Consider the following 20977-nt stretch of genomic DNA (forward strand, 5'->3'; position numbering starts at 1 on the left):
AGTTATCGTGACTCTCAGTACTTGCTTGGCCATGATAGTTTCTCTCACTTCCCTCATTTGTGATGACCTTGACAGTTTTGAGGGTCACTGCTCAGAGTGGCCTAGTTTAGGATTTTTGTAGAGTGTCCCCCAATTTAGGATATTTCTGATGTTTTTCTTAGGACTATACTGGGGTTATAGACAGGGAGGAAAACCACAAAGGGATACCATTTTTCATATCAAATGTGTATACTGCCAACAGTATATGTCATCACAGTTGACATTGACCTTGATCACCCGATGAGGCAGTGTTTGTCAAGTTCCCTACTGTAAACCATGGAACGTTTTCTATAATGTTTTATTTCAGCTTTGATTGACAAGTAGTAATTGTATTTATGGAGTACAGGGTGATGTTTTGACATACATACACATGTCATAATCAAATCAGGCTGATTAGCATATTTATCACCTCAAATATTAACAATTTCTTTATAGTGAGAACATTTCAAATCCTCTCTCATTATTTTATTTTATTTTAATTTTGGAGACAGTGCCTCGCTATGTAGCCCAGGCTGTCCTCAACTCTCAATCCTCTTGCTTGAGCCTCTCAAGTGTTTGACACCCCACGCCCAGCTTAAAATTCTCTCTTTTAGCTATTTGAAAATATGCAAATACATTATTACTAACTGCAGTCACCATGCTGAGTCTCAGACTCCATGCCCTGTGCCTAACTCCCCTTTCCCTATCCCCCCCCAACCCCCAGCCCCCGCAACATTTTTAGGAGCCTCTTCCTTTTAGTTGAGGTCTGGACTGGAGCACTTAACTTCCTCCCTCTGATGTCAGTGTGCTGGTCCCTGAATATTGAGGACCCTGTTATTTTGTTAGAGGCTGAGTTGACCTTCCCATCCTTCTCACTGTTGCTTGTCTGGGAACTTTCTGAGAAAGTGTCTTGCTGTGCTCCCATCACAGCCCACTTCCTGCCTTCTAGAAGAGCAGCTCCTAAAAGGAAGTGGTTGTGCCTTCACTCTGTCAGCACCATATACTACGACAGCCTCCAGCTTAATTCCATGTGGCCTGCCATGTGCCAGGACCTCTGTGATATTCCCAGTGTGCATTTGTTCCTTTCTTCCTTTGGGGAAACCCATAGCCATATAGCAAAGAAATCACAGTGCTGTGGAAAGAGCCCCGAGTTAAAATGTTTCCCTTCCCCCCAAGTCTGTGCAGGAAGTGGGGCAGATAGCAAACCCACGTCAAATCCAGCCTGTGGTGCTCCAGTGCTGAAAGTCCCCTGAAGTTCAAATTCAGTCCTTGCTGACCGAGCTTTGATTCCTCTTGTACATGGCTTGGTATTCCAGTTACCTAACAAACCACCCCAAAACTTGGTAGCTTAAACTAGTGATACTCATTTTGCTTAAAACTCTTCAGTTTGGGCAGAGGGTCCCTTATCTCTGCTCCTCCTATCCCCAGGCTCTAGTATCTTGACCGAAGTTGGGAGATCTCCTCCAAGATGGCCGACCCATGTGGCCAGCATCTTGAGGTTGAGCTGGGCTGAAGGCCTGGAGTCTGCCTCAGTTTCCCTCTATATGAACCCTTCCCTGGGCAGCTTAGGCTTCCTCACAGCATGGAGGGCTTTCAAGATAAAGCACCCCAAGAGAACCAGGAAAAGGGCTGTACCACCTTTGTGGCCTAGCCTCAGAAGTCAGGTAACATCTCTTCAGCCATAGTCCCAGGCCCAGCCAGATCCAAGGGCAGGTACACAGACCTCACCTCTCAATGGGAGTGCCAAAGTCACATTTAGGAAGAATGAGCAGGTATCCATGTACTGTGGTGGTTGTTTCTGGAAACTTTAAGCTACCACAGCAGTCTAGTGAGTGTCTTAAGATGGTTTCTTATTCTTCTACAAGTATTTGTTGTAGTTTGGGTGCTGGATTAGACATGGAATATAACATTGAACTTGCCACAGTCCCAGCACACTGGCAGTTTAGATGGAGTTCACACGGGGAGACAGACCAGATCCTGGTCATTTCTATCCTGGGAGATGCAGGCTGGAACAGAGGTGCGCTTTAGAGGTTTCAAGCACACAGGAGAGGCTCCTAGCAAGGTCTGCAAGACCCAGGAAACCTGAGAAAAGTCTGCATGGAAACTGTTTGTCCCAAGATGAATCAAGTGACTGAGGCCAAAAAGTGAAAGTCGAAGATAAAAGGCAGCTCATTGCCTCCTCCCAACCGGTGTTGCTGCATTTGGGGGAAGATGTTTTTAGATTATGGTCATCAGTAATAATAGTTGTGGGCTGGAGATATGGCTCGAGTGGTAAAGTGCCTGCCTAGCAAGTGCAAGGCCCTGAGTTCAAATCCAAAGCATAAATAATAGTAGTTAGAATCAACAATATTAATGTTACCGTCTTTATCATTCTTCTGCTCATGTAGGACATTTTCCTGGATCAAAAATTTCTGTCTCCAGGATCTCTTGGGCAGTCAGGATCAGGGAAGCCTGGGTTTAAATCTTGGTAATGCAGCCGAGCACATCTACAATCCCAGGTACTTGGAAGGCAATCAGGAGGGGCATGGTTCCAGACCAGCCCAGGCAAAAAGTTAGTGAGATCCCACGTCAACAAGCAAGCTGGACATGGTGGTGCAGATCTGAAATCCCAGCTACTCGGGAGGTATAGGTTGGAGGATTGTTGTCTGAGGCCAGTCCTAGGGAATAAAACTGGAGACTTTCTCTGAAAACTAACAACAGCAATAAAAAGGACCGGGGCATGGCTCCAATGGTAGAGCACCTACCTGCCTAGCAAGAATAAGGTACTTATTCTTATACTGAGTTCAAACTCCAGTACCACCGGAAAAAAACCTAATCCAGTCATGTTATATGGTGGCCCTTTTGACAAACGACTTAACTATGTGTTAGCTTGGAGGTGATGCAGAGACTCAGGCATGCTTACCTGTTTCTTGCTCCCAGGAAAGGAGCTATGGAGCTATGGTGTGAGTGTGTGTATGTGTCTGTGTCTGTGTGTGTGTGTGTGTGTGTGTGTGAGAGAGAGAGAGAGAGAGAGAGCGCTTCCGAGGGAGAGTGAAAGCAAGAGTATGCCATGCATGGTGAGTCCACGTCCACATGAGTGTGGACTTTTCTTTTTAGAAAGTTGTGATCGATCAGCCTCCAGGAGCTGCCCCATGAGATAAATTCGTGCTGGCCAGGGGCCACAGGAGCGTCTGATGCACACAGGCCTATGTCATATGGCTGTCTTGCTTACGTGTGTTCTAGAGACTGTGTTCTAGGAAGCAATTCACAGTGAAGTCAAGGAGCTCTTCAGCCCAGCTGTTGACCCTGTGGCCTCCAGGCATTGCCGGGACCCAGCACTTGATGGCCAGTTAGCTCAAGTACAGACAGAGCCTTCTGCCCTTCAGTCCTGTGATTGGAGGAAGGAACTTGATGGGAAGAACCTTTGAAATGAGGCTGCCTGGAGAGAAGGAAGCAGCAAAGACTTGCACTGAAAACTCCTTGGTTTCATAAGAAAGCCAAGGTCACAGGCATGAATTGCCTCTCAGGAGCAGTCACCCAGCTCATCCTGAAGTCATTGATGCAGATTTATTTCTAAGTAAAACCATGCTCCAAGGAACTAGGGGTTTATATTTAATCTTTAAAATATAAGGAATTGCTGGAGTTCACGGAGCCCACAAGAATACTGGAACCCCAGTGAGTGTAAACAGATCACTGCTAGTTTGGAAAAGCAGTGCAATTGGCAGGCAGTGAGTGGGCCTAGGTCCCTCCCCAGCCCTAACCCTGTGTAGCTGTGTGGCCAGGGTAGGTCATCTCACTTTCCTGGGCCTCTGCCTTCTCGTCTATAAGTTGAAGGAATTACATACTAAGGTCATTTCATTAGATTCCAGTTAAAAGAGGATAACCTTGAAATTAGGAAGCTCATTCCAGGAAAGACTGTGTTATTGCCCTAGAAACCTTTCTGATGGCCAGACTTGGCACACTGTAGGCCCACTTCTTTTTGTTGTTGAAATATCAGAGGTGGAAGCTCAATTTCCAAGTGTCTTAGACCATTTTGTCCTGCCCTAAAAGAATACCATAGACTTGTCCATTTATAATTTCCTCAGAGGTCTGGAGGCTCGGGGGTCCGAGAGCCAGGACTGGCATATGAGGGTGTCATGCCATGGCAGAAGGGTGAGAGAGGGAGAAAGCACCCAACTTGTCCTTTTATGAGGAGCCCTCCCTCAAAAACAGCACTCATCCATTCACATGGGCGGTGCTCCTGGGACCCAAATACCTCCCAACACTGCCTCATTGGGGGTCAGTTTAACAACTCATGATCATCAGGGGGACATATTCAAACCACTGCGCCAAGTAGTTTCCAGTTTACAAAAACAAAAACACCCACCGGGAGTGGTGACACAAACCAGCAATCCCAGCACTGGGGAGGTGGAGGCAGGAGGACTGTGAGATCCTGTCTCAAAAATATAAAATACCCAAAAGAGGGTGAAAGCAGCAACAAAATCACTTATTTTATTTGTGAATCTTAGGTTGATGGGACTCAGCTAGACAGTGCTCATTGAGGTCTCTTGTGTGATAGCAAATCCAGTAGTGTCACAGGCTAGAGCCATCTTGAAGGCTTCCTCCCTGTCATGTTCAGTGCCTGGCTGGGGCTGGGGCAGTAAGAGTTTCTCAGGTGTTCCTCTTATACCACACTTGGTCTCTCTATATGTCTACCTCCAGAAAGCTACATTTTTTACATAAGGACTAAAACCGCCCAAGAGAAATGCAGAAGCTTCGTGGCCTTTTCTGCCCTGGCCTCGGTGTCACCTGTGCCTCATTCTGTTCAGGGAGGTCACAGAGGCCTATCTTGGCTGAAAGGGAAGGGAAATTGACCCCACCTTTTGGTGGAGGAGTATCTGAGACTTACAGACTTGACTTAAAATCATCACACCAAGTGTACTGCTTGGCCAAGCTTCCATCTTGCTTTGTGACAGGATGGACTCAGACTCCTATGATTCTCCATCATGAGGGTTCAAAAAGGCAATGGATAAACTATCTGGCAGTAGAAACTTATAAACATAAGATATTTACAATTATAAGGAAATTAGAATTCTGTTTATATGAATTATCCAAGTACATTCAGTGTGTATGTAAGAAATTTTAAGAGAAAATATATACGATTTTTCTTTTCCAAAACAAAGATATGAATGAGATGTTAGGATTGGGGATGACAAGAAAACTAAAGTAGGGATTTCCAGCCCTTTTATTTTACTGTTATAAGCTCCCCGCCAGTTACTTACAAAATGGTTAATTGATAAAATTTTTAAAAGAATATCAAATGTGTCCTCAAAGAGCCCTGGAATAGAAACAGAAGACAATAGGCAAGAGAGAAGAAACCAACATAGAAACTCAATTCCCAAAGTTCATTGCTTTTGACTGTGCACAGCTTCCTGTGGGGAGGAGGGCAGGTAGAGGGCAGGCAGAACAGAATGGTAACGACTGGGCTTGTGGTTCAGTGGCAGACTGCTTGACTACCAGGCACAAGGCCCTGGGTTCAATCCCAGCACTGAAGAAAAAAAAAAAATGGTAAGTGAAAGTTGTTGAAAGTGTACACTCTGGACCAAGCGTCCCAGGTTCAAATCTCAGCTCACCATTCATCAGCTGTGTGACCATGGACAGGTTTCATTACCTCTCTGGCTTCTTTCCCTCAATTGTAACAAAGAACTAATAATAATACCTGCCTCATGCTGTAAGAAGTGTGTCAGTGCAGGCTTAGCTGTCCGAGCAGCGTGTGATAAGCAGGAAGTGCTCCATGAGTTCTACAATATTAGCTTTTTTCTCCTTACCAGTTTTTTTTTACTTGCCTTTGCCAGATACAAATGCCATGCCCCATATGGACTGTGGGCAGTCACTAAATACACAGAAGGAGGCCCTTTCCATCCATTGGCTCAGAGAATGCACTGGAATTCTAGAGGGGAGGAGGATTTCCTGCTATGTCTGGGCCCCCATCAATCTGTGGCCTTCACCTCTACACTTGTCCTTATCCTGACATATTTTTAAAATTGGTTCCACATTTTAAGACTAAAGCTAGGTTTTAGCTTTAGTCTCTCTTACATATTTGGAATTAGAGCCTCCAGAGTCCATTATGCAAATCCATGCAAATAATATGCAAAGAGGCACTTGCCCCAGATTGTGGGGAGGGGAGTGTGTAGACCAGCACAAAGAGCCTTGAATGAAAATTTGCATGTGTTAGGGGAGTCCCAGGTTGAAGGCCTTACACGTTTATTGTGCAGTGTGTACCCCATTCAGTTGTTAACCTTTTGTGCCAAGGAAGAGAGGTGTGAGCTCTTGTCTGATTTCCATATTGAATGTGACAGTAGAGGTTGAAGGAGGTGTTCAGAGGATGCAGCTATTTTATGTTACAAATGAAAAGTTGCTTTGAAATAATGGCCGTGGTCCAGGCTGTCTCCCCAAGCAGCTGTGTGTTGTGGAACAAGTCACTTCATTTGGTGGCCCCTCTATGCAAAGAAGGGATTGAGCTAAATGAACTCCAGGGCCCCTCCCCATAGCTTCCAAATGTCATCCTCTAGGCTTAAAAAAAAAAACAACATAACACCCAGGATGTCCTTTACAGTCCTCCTGGAGAGGAAAATAAATCCAGGAGTTGCTGGGAGGCGGGGATAGGTCTTTTCCTGTGAATTTTAGGCCTCAGGCTGCATTGACCCCTCTGCTTCTGGAGCGCTGCAGAAGTTATCCTGCAGGTCACATGGCTCCTCTCCCATCCCAAGGTCAGTTAGTGTCTCTCCTAATCCTCTGTGCTGCCCTACACTCTACTGCCAGAAGAGTGGTATGCCCTTGGTCTTAGGACACTTATGGGATCAGACATGCCTGGTGCTCTGGCCCAGCTATCCTCTGGAGCCTTCATTGTAACTCCAGCTGTTTGCTGTAGCCATCAGCAAGGCACAGGTGTTATTGGCCAGCCTCTTCGCCCAGGGTTTCCCTGGCTTACTTCATGAGACCCAGAAGTACTGGTGGGTGGGATGAACTTCAAGGAGCAATCCTTGATTGGGTGAGTGCTACTTCCAACAGACAATATGAAACATGGCCTACTCAGCTCTGCAGACGTCCCCCAGTGACTTTGGAGTGACCACCCTATCAGCTCCTTGCTGCCCTTAGATCAACTCCCAATTAAACTCCTACGCACAGACCCTTGTCTCCCTTTCTCTCCTTTTCAAAGGATCTCTATTATAAGATGTTTGTATTAACAGGCATAACAAAATGCAAGACCATTCTTTACTCTTAGGTTCTGGAGGCAAGAAATCTAAGATCAAAGTTGGATTCCTCTGAGGCCCTTCTCCCCTTCTCCTTGCTCTGTACACAGCTTGCTGCTTTGTCCCTCTGTGCACACAAGCCCCTGGTATCACTCTGATGTTCTAATGCCCTCTTAGAAGGACACCAGTCAGGCTGCCTTGAGGCCCACCCAACTGTTCTCCTTTCACCTTAATGATCTCTTTGAAGGCTCTGTCTCCAAACACAGTCACATTCTGAGATCATGGGGTTTGGGCTTTAGCATATAAACTTGAGGAAAAACAGAATTCAGCTCTTACAAACACTAATATGGAACCAAGGTACTTGTGACACAAACAGGAGCTTGTAACAGACTGATTCCCCATCATTGGCCGCCACCAGCCCTAACACTGTCCTTGTGGTGCTAAGCTGCAAGATGTGGGGGACTTGAAGAAGCCTCAGCCAATCAGGGCAGATCAGTACACTGTTTCTCCTACAATGTGACTTAAAGCCCTCTTCTTCCACCTGCATAGTTGGTGGCAGCTCACCAGGAAATGCATATGTTTTTAGACACAACGCTAGCCTCACATTCTTCTCATATTTTTGCTACTGTGTGACTTTGCACATTCCCTCATCTCTCTGAGCCTCAGTTTCCCTCCCTGTTGTGAGGATTAAGTCAAGCATGGTTTTAGGACTGACTTGAATAGGCAGGGTGCACTGTTAGTGTATGCTCTGGCTCATGAATGATAACTTAGAAAAAAATAGGTTGATCCTAGAATTGATAGCCACTGTCACCTCAGTTCTAGCCAGGTCCCTCAACCTCCCGTATCTCTTAACTCAGAAGTGCAGGTGAGGGGTGAAGGGTCACTCCAAGGCTCTACCACAGACCGAATGGTCTTGGTGTTTTATAGTCTGTGATCTAAATAGATTCTACATCTTGTGTTTGTATGATGTATTATTTTTAAATATTGACACAGACTGCTGTGATTGATAAAGCCATACTTATTTTAGAAATGTTTTAAAATTTATGGGGTTTCATGCTTTTGCATTTTCTCTCAGTAAACTAAAAGAACACACATTAACTATCACGTAACTCTGCTCCTTTTCCTTTTTAATGTTCAGAAGGGCTCCTCCTACTCAAAAAGACTGGGCACCACCAATAAAGGTCTTCCAGAGTTTGCCTACATGAGCTAGTATAACCAAGCCCACACCATCAGCCGGCGTTTACAGAGCCTCTTCTATTCCAGCCTGTACCAAGTGCTATATGGGTGCTGGATCTAGTTTTCCCTCCCTGGACCCATGTCCTCTTCTGCCTGTCACTCTCCTATGACACTAAGACATCTCTGCCTTACTTTAGGATTGACCATGGATTTGTGAGAGCCTCTCCAGGGCTGGAGGCTGCCCTGTTCATTTTCTTGTCCTCCAGGATCCAGGAGAGCATAGTCTCCCCCTTAATTTGGGGAGGATTGGGTCTGAATGGGAGGTAGTCTGGACATTGGTACCTGTCTGGTTCTAAAAAAAGGGAATAGGAACTGGTTAGCTCTGCCGACCCACACCTTCCTCCTTAGGTCCAGATGAGAACCTCCCTTCTTCCCTATCCTGTCATGAGGAGCTGCCCAGGGTGGAGAGCTGATGGCACACAGGGAAAGGATGGCAACAGCCCATTTGACTGGAACTGAGTCCCCTGGTGCTGCTTCCTTTCCCCAGCAGGTGCTGGTAGGACCTAGCAATAGATCTGGCCCAGCCCCACATATGACTCAGTGGACGTATGTGGACAGTGTACCGAAGCAGGCCCAGGAGCATTGACAACGCCCGAGTTCCCAAAGCTTTCCAGGGTCATGAGCGAGGAGAACTCTGGCTGTAGGCTGCCCCCTGGATAGCTCACCTCTCCTCTCTGTCTCCCTCTCCAGGCTTCCTCCTGACCTTGGCACTGACTGAAGCTCTGGTACTTGCTGTCCAGGAACCACCTCCCAGGGATTCTTTCCAAGTTCTCCCCTCAGGCAGTCCCACCAGCACCATGGTGACAGCACCTCACAGCTCTACCAGACACTCCTCTATGGTAATGCTGAGCTGGCATCCTGATGGCCTCTCCTCACAGGCTGCACCTATTGTGGCAACAACACCCCGTCCAGACGGGCATCCTCCTACAAACACCATTTCCACCGTCATAGTGACGGCCCCCATTCCCCATCCTGAAAGCCTCCTGCCCACAGGTGCCCCTCCTGCTGCCATGGCAACTACATCTTCCCACTCAGAGAGCCGCCCCTCAGGAGAGGCCACCCCCACCATGCTGCTGACAAAGACACCAGGAACCACCAGCCGCCCTCCCACAGCGCCCCCACGGGCTACCACCCGCAGGCCCCCCAGGCCTCCAGGCTCTTCCCGAAAGGGGGCCGCGGGTTCACTTCGCCCTGTCCCACCCGGTGGCTACTCTGGGAGGAAGGAAGGCCAGCGGGGACGAAATCAGAGCTCCACACATCTGGGGCAGAAGCGGCCTCTAGGGAAAATCTTTCAGATCTACAAGGGCAACTTCACAGGGTCTGTGGAGCCAGACCCCTCTACCCTTACCCCTAGAACCCCACTCTGGGGCTCCTCCTCTTTGCCACAGCCCCAGACAGTGGCTGCGACCACAGCCCCCAGAAGTACCTCGTGGGCACCTTCTACCACCCCCCTGGTGCCTGCAGAGGACAAGCCAGGCCTTAGCAAGGCCAGCCAGGGGGGTGAATCCACCTTCACCAGCGCAGGAGAGGCACCAGACACCACCACAGCCTCAGGTGTCTCTGCCAACCCACAGCCTGCTCCAGTGCCTTCTCAGCGCCCCCATGGGGTCATGCAAGACAGCCACAGCCACAGCGACTCTTGGCTTACTGTCACCCCTGGCACCAATAGACCTCTGTCTGCCAGCCCTGGAGTCTTCACGGCTGCCATGGAGCCCACCCAGGCTGCCTTTGATGCCAGTGTCTCAACCCCTTCCCAAGGGATTCCTCAGGGAGTGTCCACAACCCCACAGGCCCCAGCCTGGCCCCCTGGGGTCTCAGAAAGCACTGTTTCTCCAGCCAGGGAGGAAGCTGCGACCTCCCCCACAGTGACCGACAGGGTGCCCAGTCCTCTCTCCACAGTGATGTCCACAGCTACAGGAAACTTCCTCAACCGCCTGGTTCCAGCAGGGACCTGGAAGCCTGGAACAGCAGGGAATATCTCCCATGTGGCCGAAGGGGACAAGCCCCAGCACAGAGCCACCATCTGCCTAAGCAAGATGGACATCGCCTGGGTGATCCTCGCCATCAGCGTGCCCATCTCTTCCTGCTGTAAGTGCCCTGCTTCCTCCTTACTCCCTGTTACCTTCTTCCTCTCCCTTTCCCAGGGTAACTTCCTCCTTCCCATCATTCCTTCACCCCAGAGTTGGGCAGCTCCAGCTGCTAAGGCTGCAAAAGTCAGCTGTAAACATCCCCGAAGTCCCAGGAAACAAGGTAGCAGGACAAGAATTGGGTATTCCCTATCCCTGGTCCTGGGCTCTGCGAGGCTATGGATCAAATGTCGATGGATCATAAAACCACAGTTCCCAGGAGCTAGGGAGGACCTTGCCAGCATCCTAACCCAACCCTGTATGCCAAACTAAAGAAGAGATCTAACTGTTGGACCCAGGATCCAAGTGTTAAGAGAGAAGAAGGGCTGGGGTGGGAGCTCAAAGACCGTCTTCCAGCCCAGTACACCTGTCATGATACCACCCTGCATCAAATGCGGCCTGCCAATGCTTCAAGCAACATGGCCCCAGGACACCACTGTGTCCAAATTTGCAGCCTCCAGCCAGCCCTCTCCTACTTCTCTATCTTCCTTCTTGTCTTTTCTCTGTTCTCCTCCATCTCTCTATCTCTTCTTTCTCCCTCCCATCCCCTGAGAAAAAAGAGGAGATAAAGCTTTTCTGGGGTGGGAGGTTCCACTGGCCTTGGCTCAAAGCATAGTTCTTGCAGCTAAATTAAGCTTCTCTCCACCCCCACTCCACCCCCAGTCCATTTCATTTGTTCATGGGTGGCGAGAGCTGGTATGGACCTTGTCATTACATTTTGCTCTCCCAAGGCTCCCAGAACCAACTGGCTCTGGCCTGTCCCTCTGAGTGATGAGTTGGGAGGCATTCTCTCTGATGTCTCCTGCTGTATCAGAGGCAGGAGGACCATGAGTTCGAGGCCAGTCTGGGCTACTTAGCAAGACCCTGTCTCAAAAAGAAATTGCTGTGACCACTCAGAACCTTGAGACTTCCCTCATGCTGCCCATGTATCTGACAGTCCATTCTCAGAATTTTTCGGATAACCTCAGTCATGTGTGTTGTGTTCAGCCCTACCCCACCCCAAACACTTACCATTTGGTCACTCCCTGAGCTCTTCTAGGGATGACACTCCCCCAGTGTTCCTCAATCCCTGGACATTCCATTCTCCTTTGACCATTCAGATTTTTCACTGAGCTCTTGGGTGCCTCTTCGTCATTTCCACCCTGTGGTCCTGAGCGCTCCCTTCTGATACCACACAAAACAAGTCCATTCAACAGCCCCTGGGACCTCGGAATAGCTCAGGGTAGTGTTCTTTGTCCAAGCAGCTCATCCCTGTCCCTTCACAGGGCCCCCGGGCCTGCCTGCTCCTGCCACATCCTGATGACTTTATCACTGGTCCCAGAAGGGAGTACAGTTCTGCATATGCCTGGCCGTGACAGAGGAAGCCAATGGTGGGCGCGTTGACTACATTCACACAGCCTGTGCTGGCTTCCATCCTGTTGGTTGTACTGGCTTCAGGTCACACCAGGTGCTCACCCTGATCTCAAGCAATTGAAAGCCCCAGAGGCTTCCCACAGGGGGCTTATGCCTTTAACACAGCTGGGATTTCCACTTGGCATTTCTTTCCAAGAGCCATTTCTGCTCCAAGACCCAACCAAGGAGGAGCGAAAATGTTCGCAAGGTTCATGTTTCCTTCTCATTGAAAGCAACTTTATTGTCTTTCATAGAAACACATATACTTTTTAAAACTGCAATTGCCTACTTCTGAAATACTAGTTTATGGCCATACCACCTGAAGGCACCTGATCTCTTCTCAAATAGAAGAATGGTCCAGTGTGGTAGCCTAGGCCTGTAATCCCAGCTACACAGGAGGTGGAGATTGGGAGGACCTAAGTTCAAGGCTAGCCAGTGCAAAATGTTAGTGCAACCCCCATCTCAACCAACAAGCTGGGCCAGAGGTGTAGCTAGGAGGATTGTGGGTCAAGTTGGCCCAGTCAAAATCTAGAAACCCTCTCTGAAAAGCAAAAAGGGCTGAGGGCATGGCTCATGTAGTACAGCATCTGCCTAGCAAGTGTGAGGGTCTGAGTTCAAACCCCAGAACCAGAAAAAAAGATATAGCCCAACATACTGTTAACAGTGGTCATATTTAAGAAGTAACCACGTGAGAGACTGGTCTCAACTTCTCCATTCCTTACATGTGTCTTGGCTGCTGTAGTTTACAAAGTGAGTTTCTATTATTTTTTATCATTCCATCCTTAGACTTGCCAGAGAAAATAAAATAAAAACAGAAATACACAAACAAACACCCAAGGTGCCAGAGTGGCTCTGACCATCATCCACATTGCACAGGGGGAGCATAAGTCACCAGATGAAGTGACTTCTCCAGGGAGTCAACCCAGATTTGGTGATGCAAAAATCTGTTTGTTGCATTCAGTGCAATATTTCCTGAGTGCCCACTGTGTGCCAGGCACTGTGCCAAGGCCAGGGAATCAGAGATGTGTGACTTGGCTCCCTCCCCAGTCTCAGCTCCCATGCCCACCTGGGTGTCATTTGTCTCACCTGAATGGTACAGGGTAAATGTAGCCAGTGTCCCCAATGGTCACACACCCCCATGACTGCTACTTCTCCACCCAGTCCTTCTGCAAGGGGTGAGTGTGAAATTAGGCCAGATCTTGATGCAAATCTAGAAAGCCCATAGGCTGCCTGAGCCAAAGATAAAAATGTCAGCCAAGACGAGAACAAAGACACAGCTCAGAACCACTGAGAGGAGCTTTCAGTGCTGGCAGTAGGATGTATTGCTTTCTTGGTGGTACCAGGACTTGAACTCAAGGCCTCAGACTTGCTAGGCAGGCATGCTATCACTTGAGTCATGTTCCTCAGTCCTTTTATGCTTTATTTTTTGGGTAGGGGCTCATATTTCTGCTCAGTCCAGCCTCAGATTATGATCCTCCTACTTATGCCTCCCACATAGCTGGGATGACAAGCATGTACCACCACTCCTGGCTTATTGTTTGAGATGGTGTCTCACTAACTTTTGTTTAGTTAGAACTACAGTTCTCCCAATCTCTGCCTCCCGAGTAGCTGGGATCTTAGATATGAAACATCATGCCTAGCTAAGACATACTGCTTTCCAAAAGAAGATACAAACGCTGTTCAACGTGACTCAGTCCCTTGAGAACTGCAGAGCCAACTTCCTCTGACTTTTCCACCATCCACACAGAAGGCTCCTCCCTCCTGCCCCAGCCCTGGCTGCCTTCTTGGCGGTGGTATCGCCAACTCCTGTGGACCAAGGCCCCAGTGAGAGGACCTTTTAAGATCAAATGATATTTGTCAGGCCTCAGAACCCCAGGTTCTCTCCTTAAAAATCTCTGTCTCTTCCAAACAAGAGGGTCTACATTGCAGCACTGCCCTGGGGCTCCATTAAGGCAAAAGCCACTCCTCAGACCTCAGAGGAGACCCCATCCTTTGCCTGCTCGCCAGAGACTCTAGGCAGTCTGACCCAGCAGCAAAGAACAAAGGTCACCTTCCTCTTCTCTCCTCCAACTTCCTCTAGCCAGGACCACTGGGTCATAAGCCCTGCTTCTGTGGAAGTGAGGAGTGAGGATAGCAAAGCCCCAGCGTGCCCCAGGACAGGGTAGGCAACTCACCTGCCTCTCCAGATTGGAAGCCTGCCCCATGACTAGAAGGGCATATGTGTGCCGGGGCTGAGACACACTTTGTCTTCTGACCCTGCCAGACACACTCAGCCAAAATGGTTTCAGATGTGCTGAAAACTGAAATTGATTGGATTCAGGCCACAGTGGGTGAGGGCAGGGCAGCCATGTGGTCCCTGAGCTGGTCTCTGCTGCCACCATCAGGATACAGGGAACCTACCAGTTGCCTTCTGCTAGAAGCCTCTGGGCTGTCACGTTCATTCTGTTTGCTTGTAACTGTTCAGTAGACCCCAGGCACAGGTGCTGTCCTTCCTTAGAGAGTTGTGTTGTGTGTGTACATGAGGACCTTTTTTCCACTGCCAGCCCATGTTTGGGGAATGGGGCAGTGACCCATGTGGCTTGATGGGAGATGTCCTTATGAGGTGGTAAATGAAGAGTGGTTCTGTTTGTCTCAACAAGAAATAGTACCAACTCCTCTTCTCAAATACTCTCTCTATGGCTTCCATTTCACAGCTACAGTTCCCTTGCCATTCCAACATCCCAGTTTATAGCTACAAGGTGACAGGTTTAGTGACTGTGAAGAATAAAGACATCAGGAAAGGCCAGGCACAGTGGCTCACACCTGTCATCCCAGGTACTTGAGAGGCAGAGATAGGAGGATTGCAGTTCAAGACCAGCCCAGACAAAAAAGTTAACAAGACCCTCAAAAAACAAGTGGAGTGTGGCAGTAAATACTTGTAATTCCAGATACACAGGAAGTGGAGGTAGGAGGATCATCATATGAAGCCAGCTCAGACAAAAAATACAAGACTTCCTGAAAAATAAAAGGAAAAGGGCCAGGGGTGTGGCTCAAGTATTAGAACACCTATCTAGCTAGTGCAAGTCCCTGAGATCAAACCCCAGTACCACAAAAAAAAAAAATTAAAGACATCTGTAAATGGTGCAGCCCTGCCACTCACAGACCTGTGATCTGTTCTTTGGGACATTAGCATCTCCCGGCCGAGTAAGGGGTGGTCTAAATGAGAGGTTTCTAGGCTGAGCTCAGCCCTCTCCTGGCCCCTTTCCTTCTTCAGCTGTTTGAAGAAAGGATTCTGGAAGGACAGGAGGGAAAGAAGGAAGAGACCCACAAAGCTTGAAAAGTTCTATCCTGGCCAATCTGAAATCCCTGCTAGCCCATTCAGACTCTCCTCTGTGCTTTAGAAGTTTTTTTTTTTTTAAAGCATCTGGAGGCATGATAAGTAAATTAGAAGTATTTGGTCAAAGCGGATCAGATGCAATGTGAATTTGCCATCTTTTGACCTTTCAAGTTGAGACCCTAGCATGGCCGACAGGTGGAAGGAAAGCAACAGAATGTCCCAGTCAGCCCGCAGGGGCCTGGGCCTGGGCTCTCAGTCTGTATATGTACACACGTATATGTGTGGACATGTGTATGTGTGCGAGTGTGCATATATATATATACATGTACATATGCCAGCTTCTGCAGCTGCCCCATGTGCCCTGGCACACCCACAAGTACCCATCAGGCTGCTGCAGATGGAGCTGGGAAGTGTAGTCTAGGCCCCAGTCCCTTGCAGAAAGATGGTTGGAGCCCCAGGATGTTGGGTGCAGGCAGCACTGTCAGCCCCTGGGAAGGATAGGCTCAGTCACCACCTACTGGCTGCTCCCCAAAGGACTTCTGTCACTCTGACAGCACCACCATTCTGCTGCAGGCACCTGGACAGACCACCAGCTTCCCCTACCTCAGAGGTCTTCCCTGTCAGCATGCCCAAGCCACTGGCCACACCTGGTTCACCCACAAATCCAGCCAGCCTCCTTCCTTTAGGGCCTGTGAGTCTCAGAGACTGAGCAGCAGGGGGTCACACGTCACACAATGAGTTCAGTCAAGTGGTGAGAGGCCACCTTATCAGGTCACGTGTGCTGGGTAGGCGTTCCCATCACTCTGAGACAGGACCATGGATTTGGAAGAGCACAGACTTTGCAGTCAGATGCCTGAGTTTGCTCTTCGTTTCCTCTCTGAGCCTCAGTTTCTCTGTCTGTAAAATGGGAGGACTATCAGTACCAACTTCATGGAGAAGTAAGTGAATTAATATTTCTAATGTGCCTGGAACATGAGTCCCGTGTCACTGTTAGCAGCTTTTTAAAAATGATGCCAATGCCAGGAATTTTGCCCAGCGAGCGTCTGCCATGGAGGCCCTCTATGGACATCAAGGGTCCTTTGTCACGTTCATTGTGCCCTGCCTCTCATCCTGCCATATTCCCACTCCAGCTGAGAACTATCTCAGCAGTCCAGAGGTGCAACTGGAACATGCACGCTGGTGTCTGCGGCCGAGCCTGGGGGAGCAAGGCTTTTTCTCGGTGCATATGCTCTTGCCTCAGGCCCGTGGAGAACACCTCTAAACACAGCTTAGACCCAACCTCCTGCCTCTCTCCCCGTAGCACACTCCATTCCAGTGCTGCTCTTCTGCTCTCACACACACTCAGCCGTCCATACCCTTGGCAGGAACGCAGTGCCCCATCCTACATACAGCTGGCTCCTTCCCCCAGTCCCTGTCTCCTTGCTCTAAAGTCACCTCCTCAGGAAAGCCTTCCCCAGTGACACTCCCCATACTACCTCATCGTCGCTCTCACTTTGCCCTGTTTTATCAAATTTAAATTACTTTTATTTTTCTTCAATTAATTTTATTGAACTTAAATTTTAAATTTAAACTAAATTTAAATTTTAAATTAAATTTAATAAAAACTTATTTTTATTAAATTTAAATTACTATCTGAATTTGCCTTATTTATTCATCTTATTATTTAATATTGTCTGAGTTCCCCCTCTGCCCTCCTCCACACCCACACTAGGATGGGATCTCAAGAAAGGGGAGCGGACTTAATCTTTTTTTTCCACCCTTATCTCCCAAACACCTTTCACAATTTCTGACAAAGCACTGCAGGCGTGAGTTGAAAGAACAAGCAAGGGATGGGCTTACAGAATGAGGTCAAGCAGTAAAGCGTCTGCCTAGCAAGTGTGAGGCCCTGTGTTCAAGTCCTAGTACCACAAAAATTACATTAGATTTTAAAAAGAAAAGGAAGAAATGAATCAATGAGGTGAGTAGCTAAATTATGTATGGTCTTTGTAGCCCCACCTGGAGCCTGGCGATTGTCACCAGCAACACAGGCTCTAACTTGGGCTCTCTCCACAGCCGTCCTGTTGACCGTGTGCTGCATGAGGAGGAAGAAGAAGACGGCCAACCCTGAGAACAACCTGAGCTATTGGAACAATGCCATCACCATGGACTACTTCAACAGGCATGCAGTGGAGTTACCAAGGGAGATCCAGTCTCTGGAGACGTCTGAGGTATTGAGCCCCACACTACCAGGTCCCCCTGCGGTACTGACCCCATGCAGGGAAAAGCACAGGCCCCAAAGACAGTCGTGGAACATCACTCACTTCTGAGGGCCTCCACCTCCATGGTGGCCCATGGACCATCCACAGCCCTAACACGCCAGGGCTAACAGGATCTTCCCCAACCTTACTGAACCACCACACCACCTGCATGTTCACAAGAATCCCCAGGTGCTGGCTGTATGCTAACATTTCTAAGCACTGCCCTCAGGGCTTCTGGCTTGTGAGTACCCAGAACAAATGCTCATATGAGGGCCTGGTTTGTGGCTCGCACGCTCAAGGGACATGAAGATGAAAGCTTGCTCTCAGCGGACTCAGATTCTGAAATGTGGCTGGAAGATGAATCCCAACATTACCCAAAAAACAAAATAAATTAGGGGAGCCGAGAACAGTTAGAGACAAAGAGATATGGAGACCGTGAAGGCCTTCCCAGTGAAGGTGTGGGAGGGTCAAGGAGATTTCAGCAGGCCTCTCAGCCTGAGCACAGGAGGAGTCCATGCTGGAGGTGGCACATCCAAGCAGTGGAGGGTGTGTGGCAGTGTTGGCCACACCAGCTGGCTGGCCAGAGAGCTGGGCCTAGAGCCTAGGACAGTCCCTTAGAGTCCATGCTCTTTTCCTTCTCTCACAGAGAGGGGCGCAAGGGCCAGGGCAGAGCAGGAAAGAAGGATGGAGGGGACAGATTAGGCCCAACTTTGAAGGAATATCATGGCGTTTAGACTTTATTTCGGGCATCAGAGGGTCATTGAAAGTTTTGAGCATTGGGTGACCCAGTTTAAGAAGGTTTATGTTGACAGCCTGGCTATATGATCAGAGTGGAAGGAAGGAAAAGAAGGTGGTTTGGTGAATGGGTGGATGGATAGAAGAACAGACAGAAAGACCAAAAACAAGAAGGTCAAGTGGGATGCAATTGAGAAGATTCAGGGAAAAGATGGCGGCCATCTGAGTAAAGGGAGGCAGAGCCAGGAAGAGTTCTTAGGGAGGTGTGTTTACCCTCCCCTGAGGATCCATTCCCAGGACAAACATGAAAGTGGTCACATCACTTAAACATCTCTGAAACTCCCCATTGCCCTTAAGTTAAGGTTCAAAGTCATTTCCAGGGCCTATGAGTTAGACCTGGTGCTTGCCCAGCTTTCTAGCCTTTCCCCTCATTTGTTAAGCTCCAGCCACAATGACATTCTTTTCATTCCTCCATGTCACAGAGTAACATGGCAGCCACTCCAGGTCTGTGTGCAATCTCTTGTTCCCTCTCTTGCAGTTGTCTTCTGTCCCTCCCCAGGACACTTCCACTTGTTCTCCTGGGTGACTCCTCCCTACTGTCAGGACCCAGTCTAAAGTTCACCTTCTCTGGGAGGCCTTCCCCACCTGCCGGACTGGATCTGGCTCTCCTGTCAGGTAGTCTCTACTCCCTCTGCCTTTTCATCATGGCACTTACTAGAGAGAGATTGTGCGACCACTGCTCTTACATTAGTCACTATCACAACACACCCTTCCCCATTTGTATATCCAGTTGTTTCCTCATGGCTAAACCCACTGGTCAACTCTGAACAGTCTTCTTACTTCATCTTCCACTTCCTCAAAACCACTCACCACCAACAGGGGCCCCACCCTCTTTGGTCTTCCCCCACTCCTGACAGTTCAATTTCAGTACTGAGTCCTTATGTTTTCCTGGACCTCTAATCGCAGGACTCCCAGGCTCAATCCAGCCATGCCTCCTCTTTTCTTTCCTCTTGGGTATGTGACTTCAGTGCTATCGCCACACCGTTGGCTCCTGAACTCCAGAGCCACCTACCTAGCCACCTGCTGCACTTGTCCAATAGACGTCTCAAACTCAACCTGCCCAAGACTGACTTATTGATCCCTCCTCCCCACCCCCAAACCCAAACTCACCTGGTCCTTGTTGTGCCCGTGGAACTTCAAGACCCCTTCCTCTGTCCCCCGTCTTGCACACCCTGGAGACAACCGGTCTGTTAGCAAACCCCGCTGGTTCTTCTTAAGAATGAGCCCTTCTTGGCCCTTGCAGCACCGCCCTCCTGGTCCTGGCCCACCCTCCTCTCTTACATCCTCTTTGCTGCCATGGCTCTAAAAACAGCACTCCCTGCTCCATCTTGCCTCCTGAAGTCTGTGAGGACAGGAGCCACACAGTAGCCAGATGACCTTTTCAAGGCAGAACCCCACGTCCACCATGGCTCCCAGTTCTCAGATGACCCTTCTGAGCACTTTAAATATAATCTAGGCTCCTGTTTCTGTTCCCTCCACTAGCTGATTCTGTCACCCCACTGCCCACCTCCCACACTCCCCCCTAGCCACACTGGCCTCTGCTGTTCCTCCTACACAGGAAGCCAGGTCCCCCTTGGAACTTTGCCTTGTGCCTAGATCCCTTGCTTCCTTCAAGTGTCTTTTCAGACTTCACCTTCTGGGGGAGCCCTTCTCTGACTGCTCCACACCTCTTAGAATCCCACCCTAACTCTCAGTCCCCAGCCCTGTTTTCTTTCCCTTCAGAGTAAGCTCTGTTGACTGATCTGTGGTCCACTCCATCCTGGAATATAAATCACCTTAGGGCAGGAGCCTTGTTTATTGGGTTCCCTGCTCCATTCCCAGCACCTAGAACAGTGCCTGACACACAGTGCCACATACGCAGAAAGTGTGTGAAATGAGTGAACCATGAATTTTGTCCATCATGATTTACCCATCACCCAGGCCAGAGTCTGACACACAGTAGATGCACAATGAAACACTTGAACCAAAGAACAGAGGGGCAGGCTTCATGGAAGCGTTAACCTGTTTTGTGTTATAGTGAGTGAAAAACTGTAACTTGGCACAGGACTGGCCCCACTTTGGGTAAGGGCTGTGAACCCCTGACCTCTAAACTCCTCCTATTCTCTTTGCATGTTGGTAGATGAAAACCACAGCCAAAGGACAGTAGACATGTAGAATACCACGTTAGTCATTCCAGTGCATAGCACTGCCCTCTATGAGACAGGGGCTGTGGTGAAAAGGGCCACCCAGCCACCAATGGCCTCAAGAATAGGAAGGTGCCACAGGCCCCACTGCCAGAAGCTCGGCTTGGCTTCAGAGTAGATTTTATCATGGCTTCCCTCCCAGCGGTCTGTTCCCTTTATTCTGCTTTATTTAGAGAAGTATGGGAATCTGTTCCAATGCTCTGAGCTCATGCTATTTGAAGGCAAGGGCAGGCAGCCCTGAGTCATGATGGAGACAGCTGGAGACACGTATGCACTGAGGCCCGTCTGTGGGGTGATCACATTCCACCATATTCTGCCTCCTAGGATGAGCACTCCCCACCTGCCTCTTAGCCAGCAGCTCTGGGGACCAGCCTAAGCAAGTTTCCTGTCCCTGCTCAAATAATCTAGGGCTGGACAGACCGAATCACCACACTCAAGGGTGCCTGGAAACCTCTCTTCTCCC

The 20977-nt window shown here is 49.0% G+C and overlaps 2 protein-coding genes and 1 long non-coding RNA gene across 6 annotated transcripts in view; 2 read left to right on the forward strand and 1 right to left on the reverse strand.

Moving 5' to 3' along the window:
• Positions 1–20977, forward strand: part of Tmem108 (transmembrane protein 108) — a 155446-nt gene that overhangs the window by 131594 nt on the left and 2875 nt on the right. The window contains exons 2-3 of the mRNA XM_074059793.1: positions 9156–10553; positions 17352–17506. Of these exons, the coding sequence (XP_073915894.1) occupies positions 9156–10553; positions 17352–17506 (1553 nt within the window). The remainder of the gene's footprint in view (positions 1–9155; positions 10554–17351; positions 17507–20977) is intronic.
• The window catches only part of Bfsp2 (beaded filament structural protein 2), a 243508-nt gene that overhangs the window by 131591 nt on the left and 90940 nt on the right, over positions 1–20977 (forward strand). The window lies entirely within an intron of this gene.
• LOC141418583 (uncharacterized) overlaps positions 1–20977 on the reverse strand; it is a 38030-nt gene that overhangs the window by 8732 nt on the left and 8321 nt on the right. For 2 of the 4 annotated variants that reach the window (XR_012443218.1, XR_012443215.1), the window contains exons 6-7: positions 19442–19503; positions 5207–16196 (exon numbers count right to left, since the gene is read on the reverse strand). This is a non-coding gene — a long non-coding RNA (uncharacterized lncRNA). Of the gene's footprint in view, positions 1–5206; positions 16197–19441; positions 19504–20977 lie in introns of those variants that run through there. The other 2 variants (XR_012443217.1, XR_012443216.1) reach the window with 2 other exon arrangements.

This window comes from Castor canadensis, chromosome 17 (assembly GCF_047511655.1).
Source record: "Castor canadensis chromosome 17, mCasCan1.hap1v2, whole genome shotgun sequence".
Lineage (NCBI taxonomy): Eukaryota > Metazoa > Chordata > Mammalia > Rodentia > Castoridae > Castor > Castor canadensis.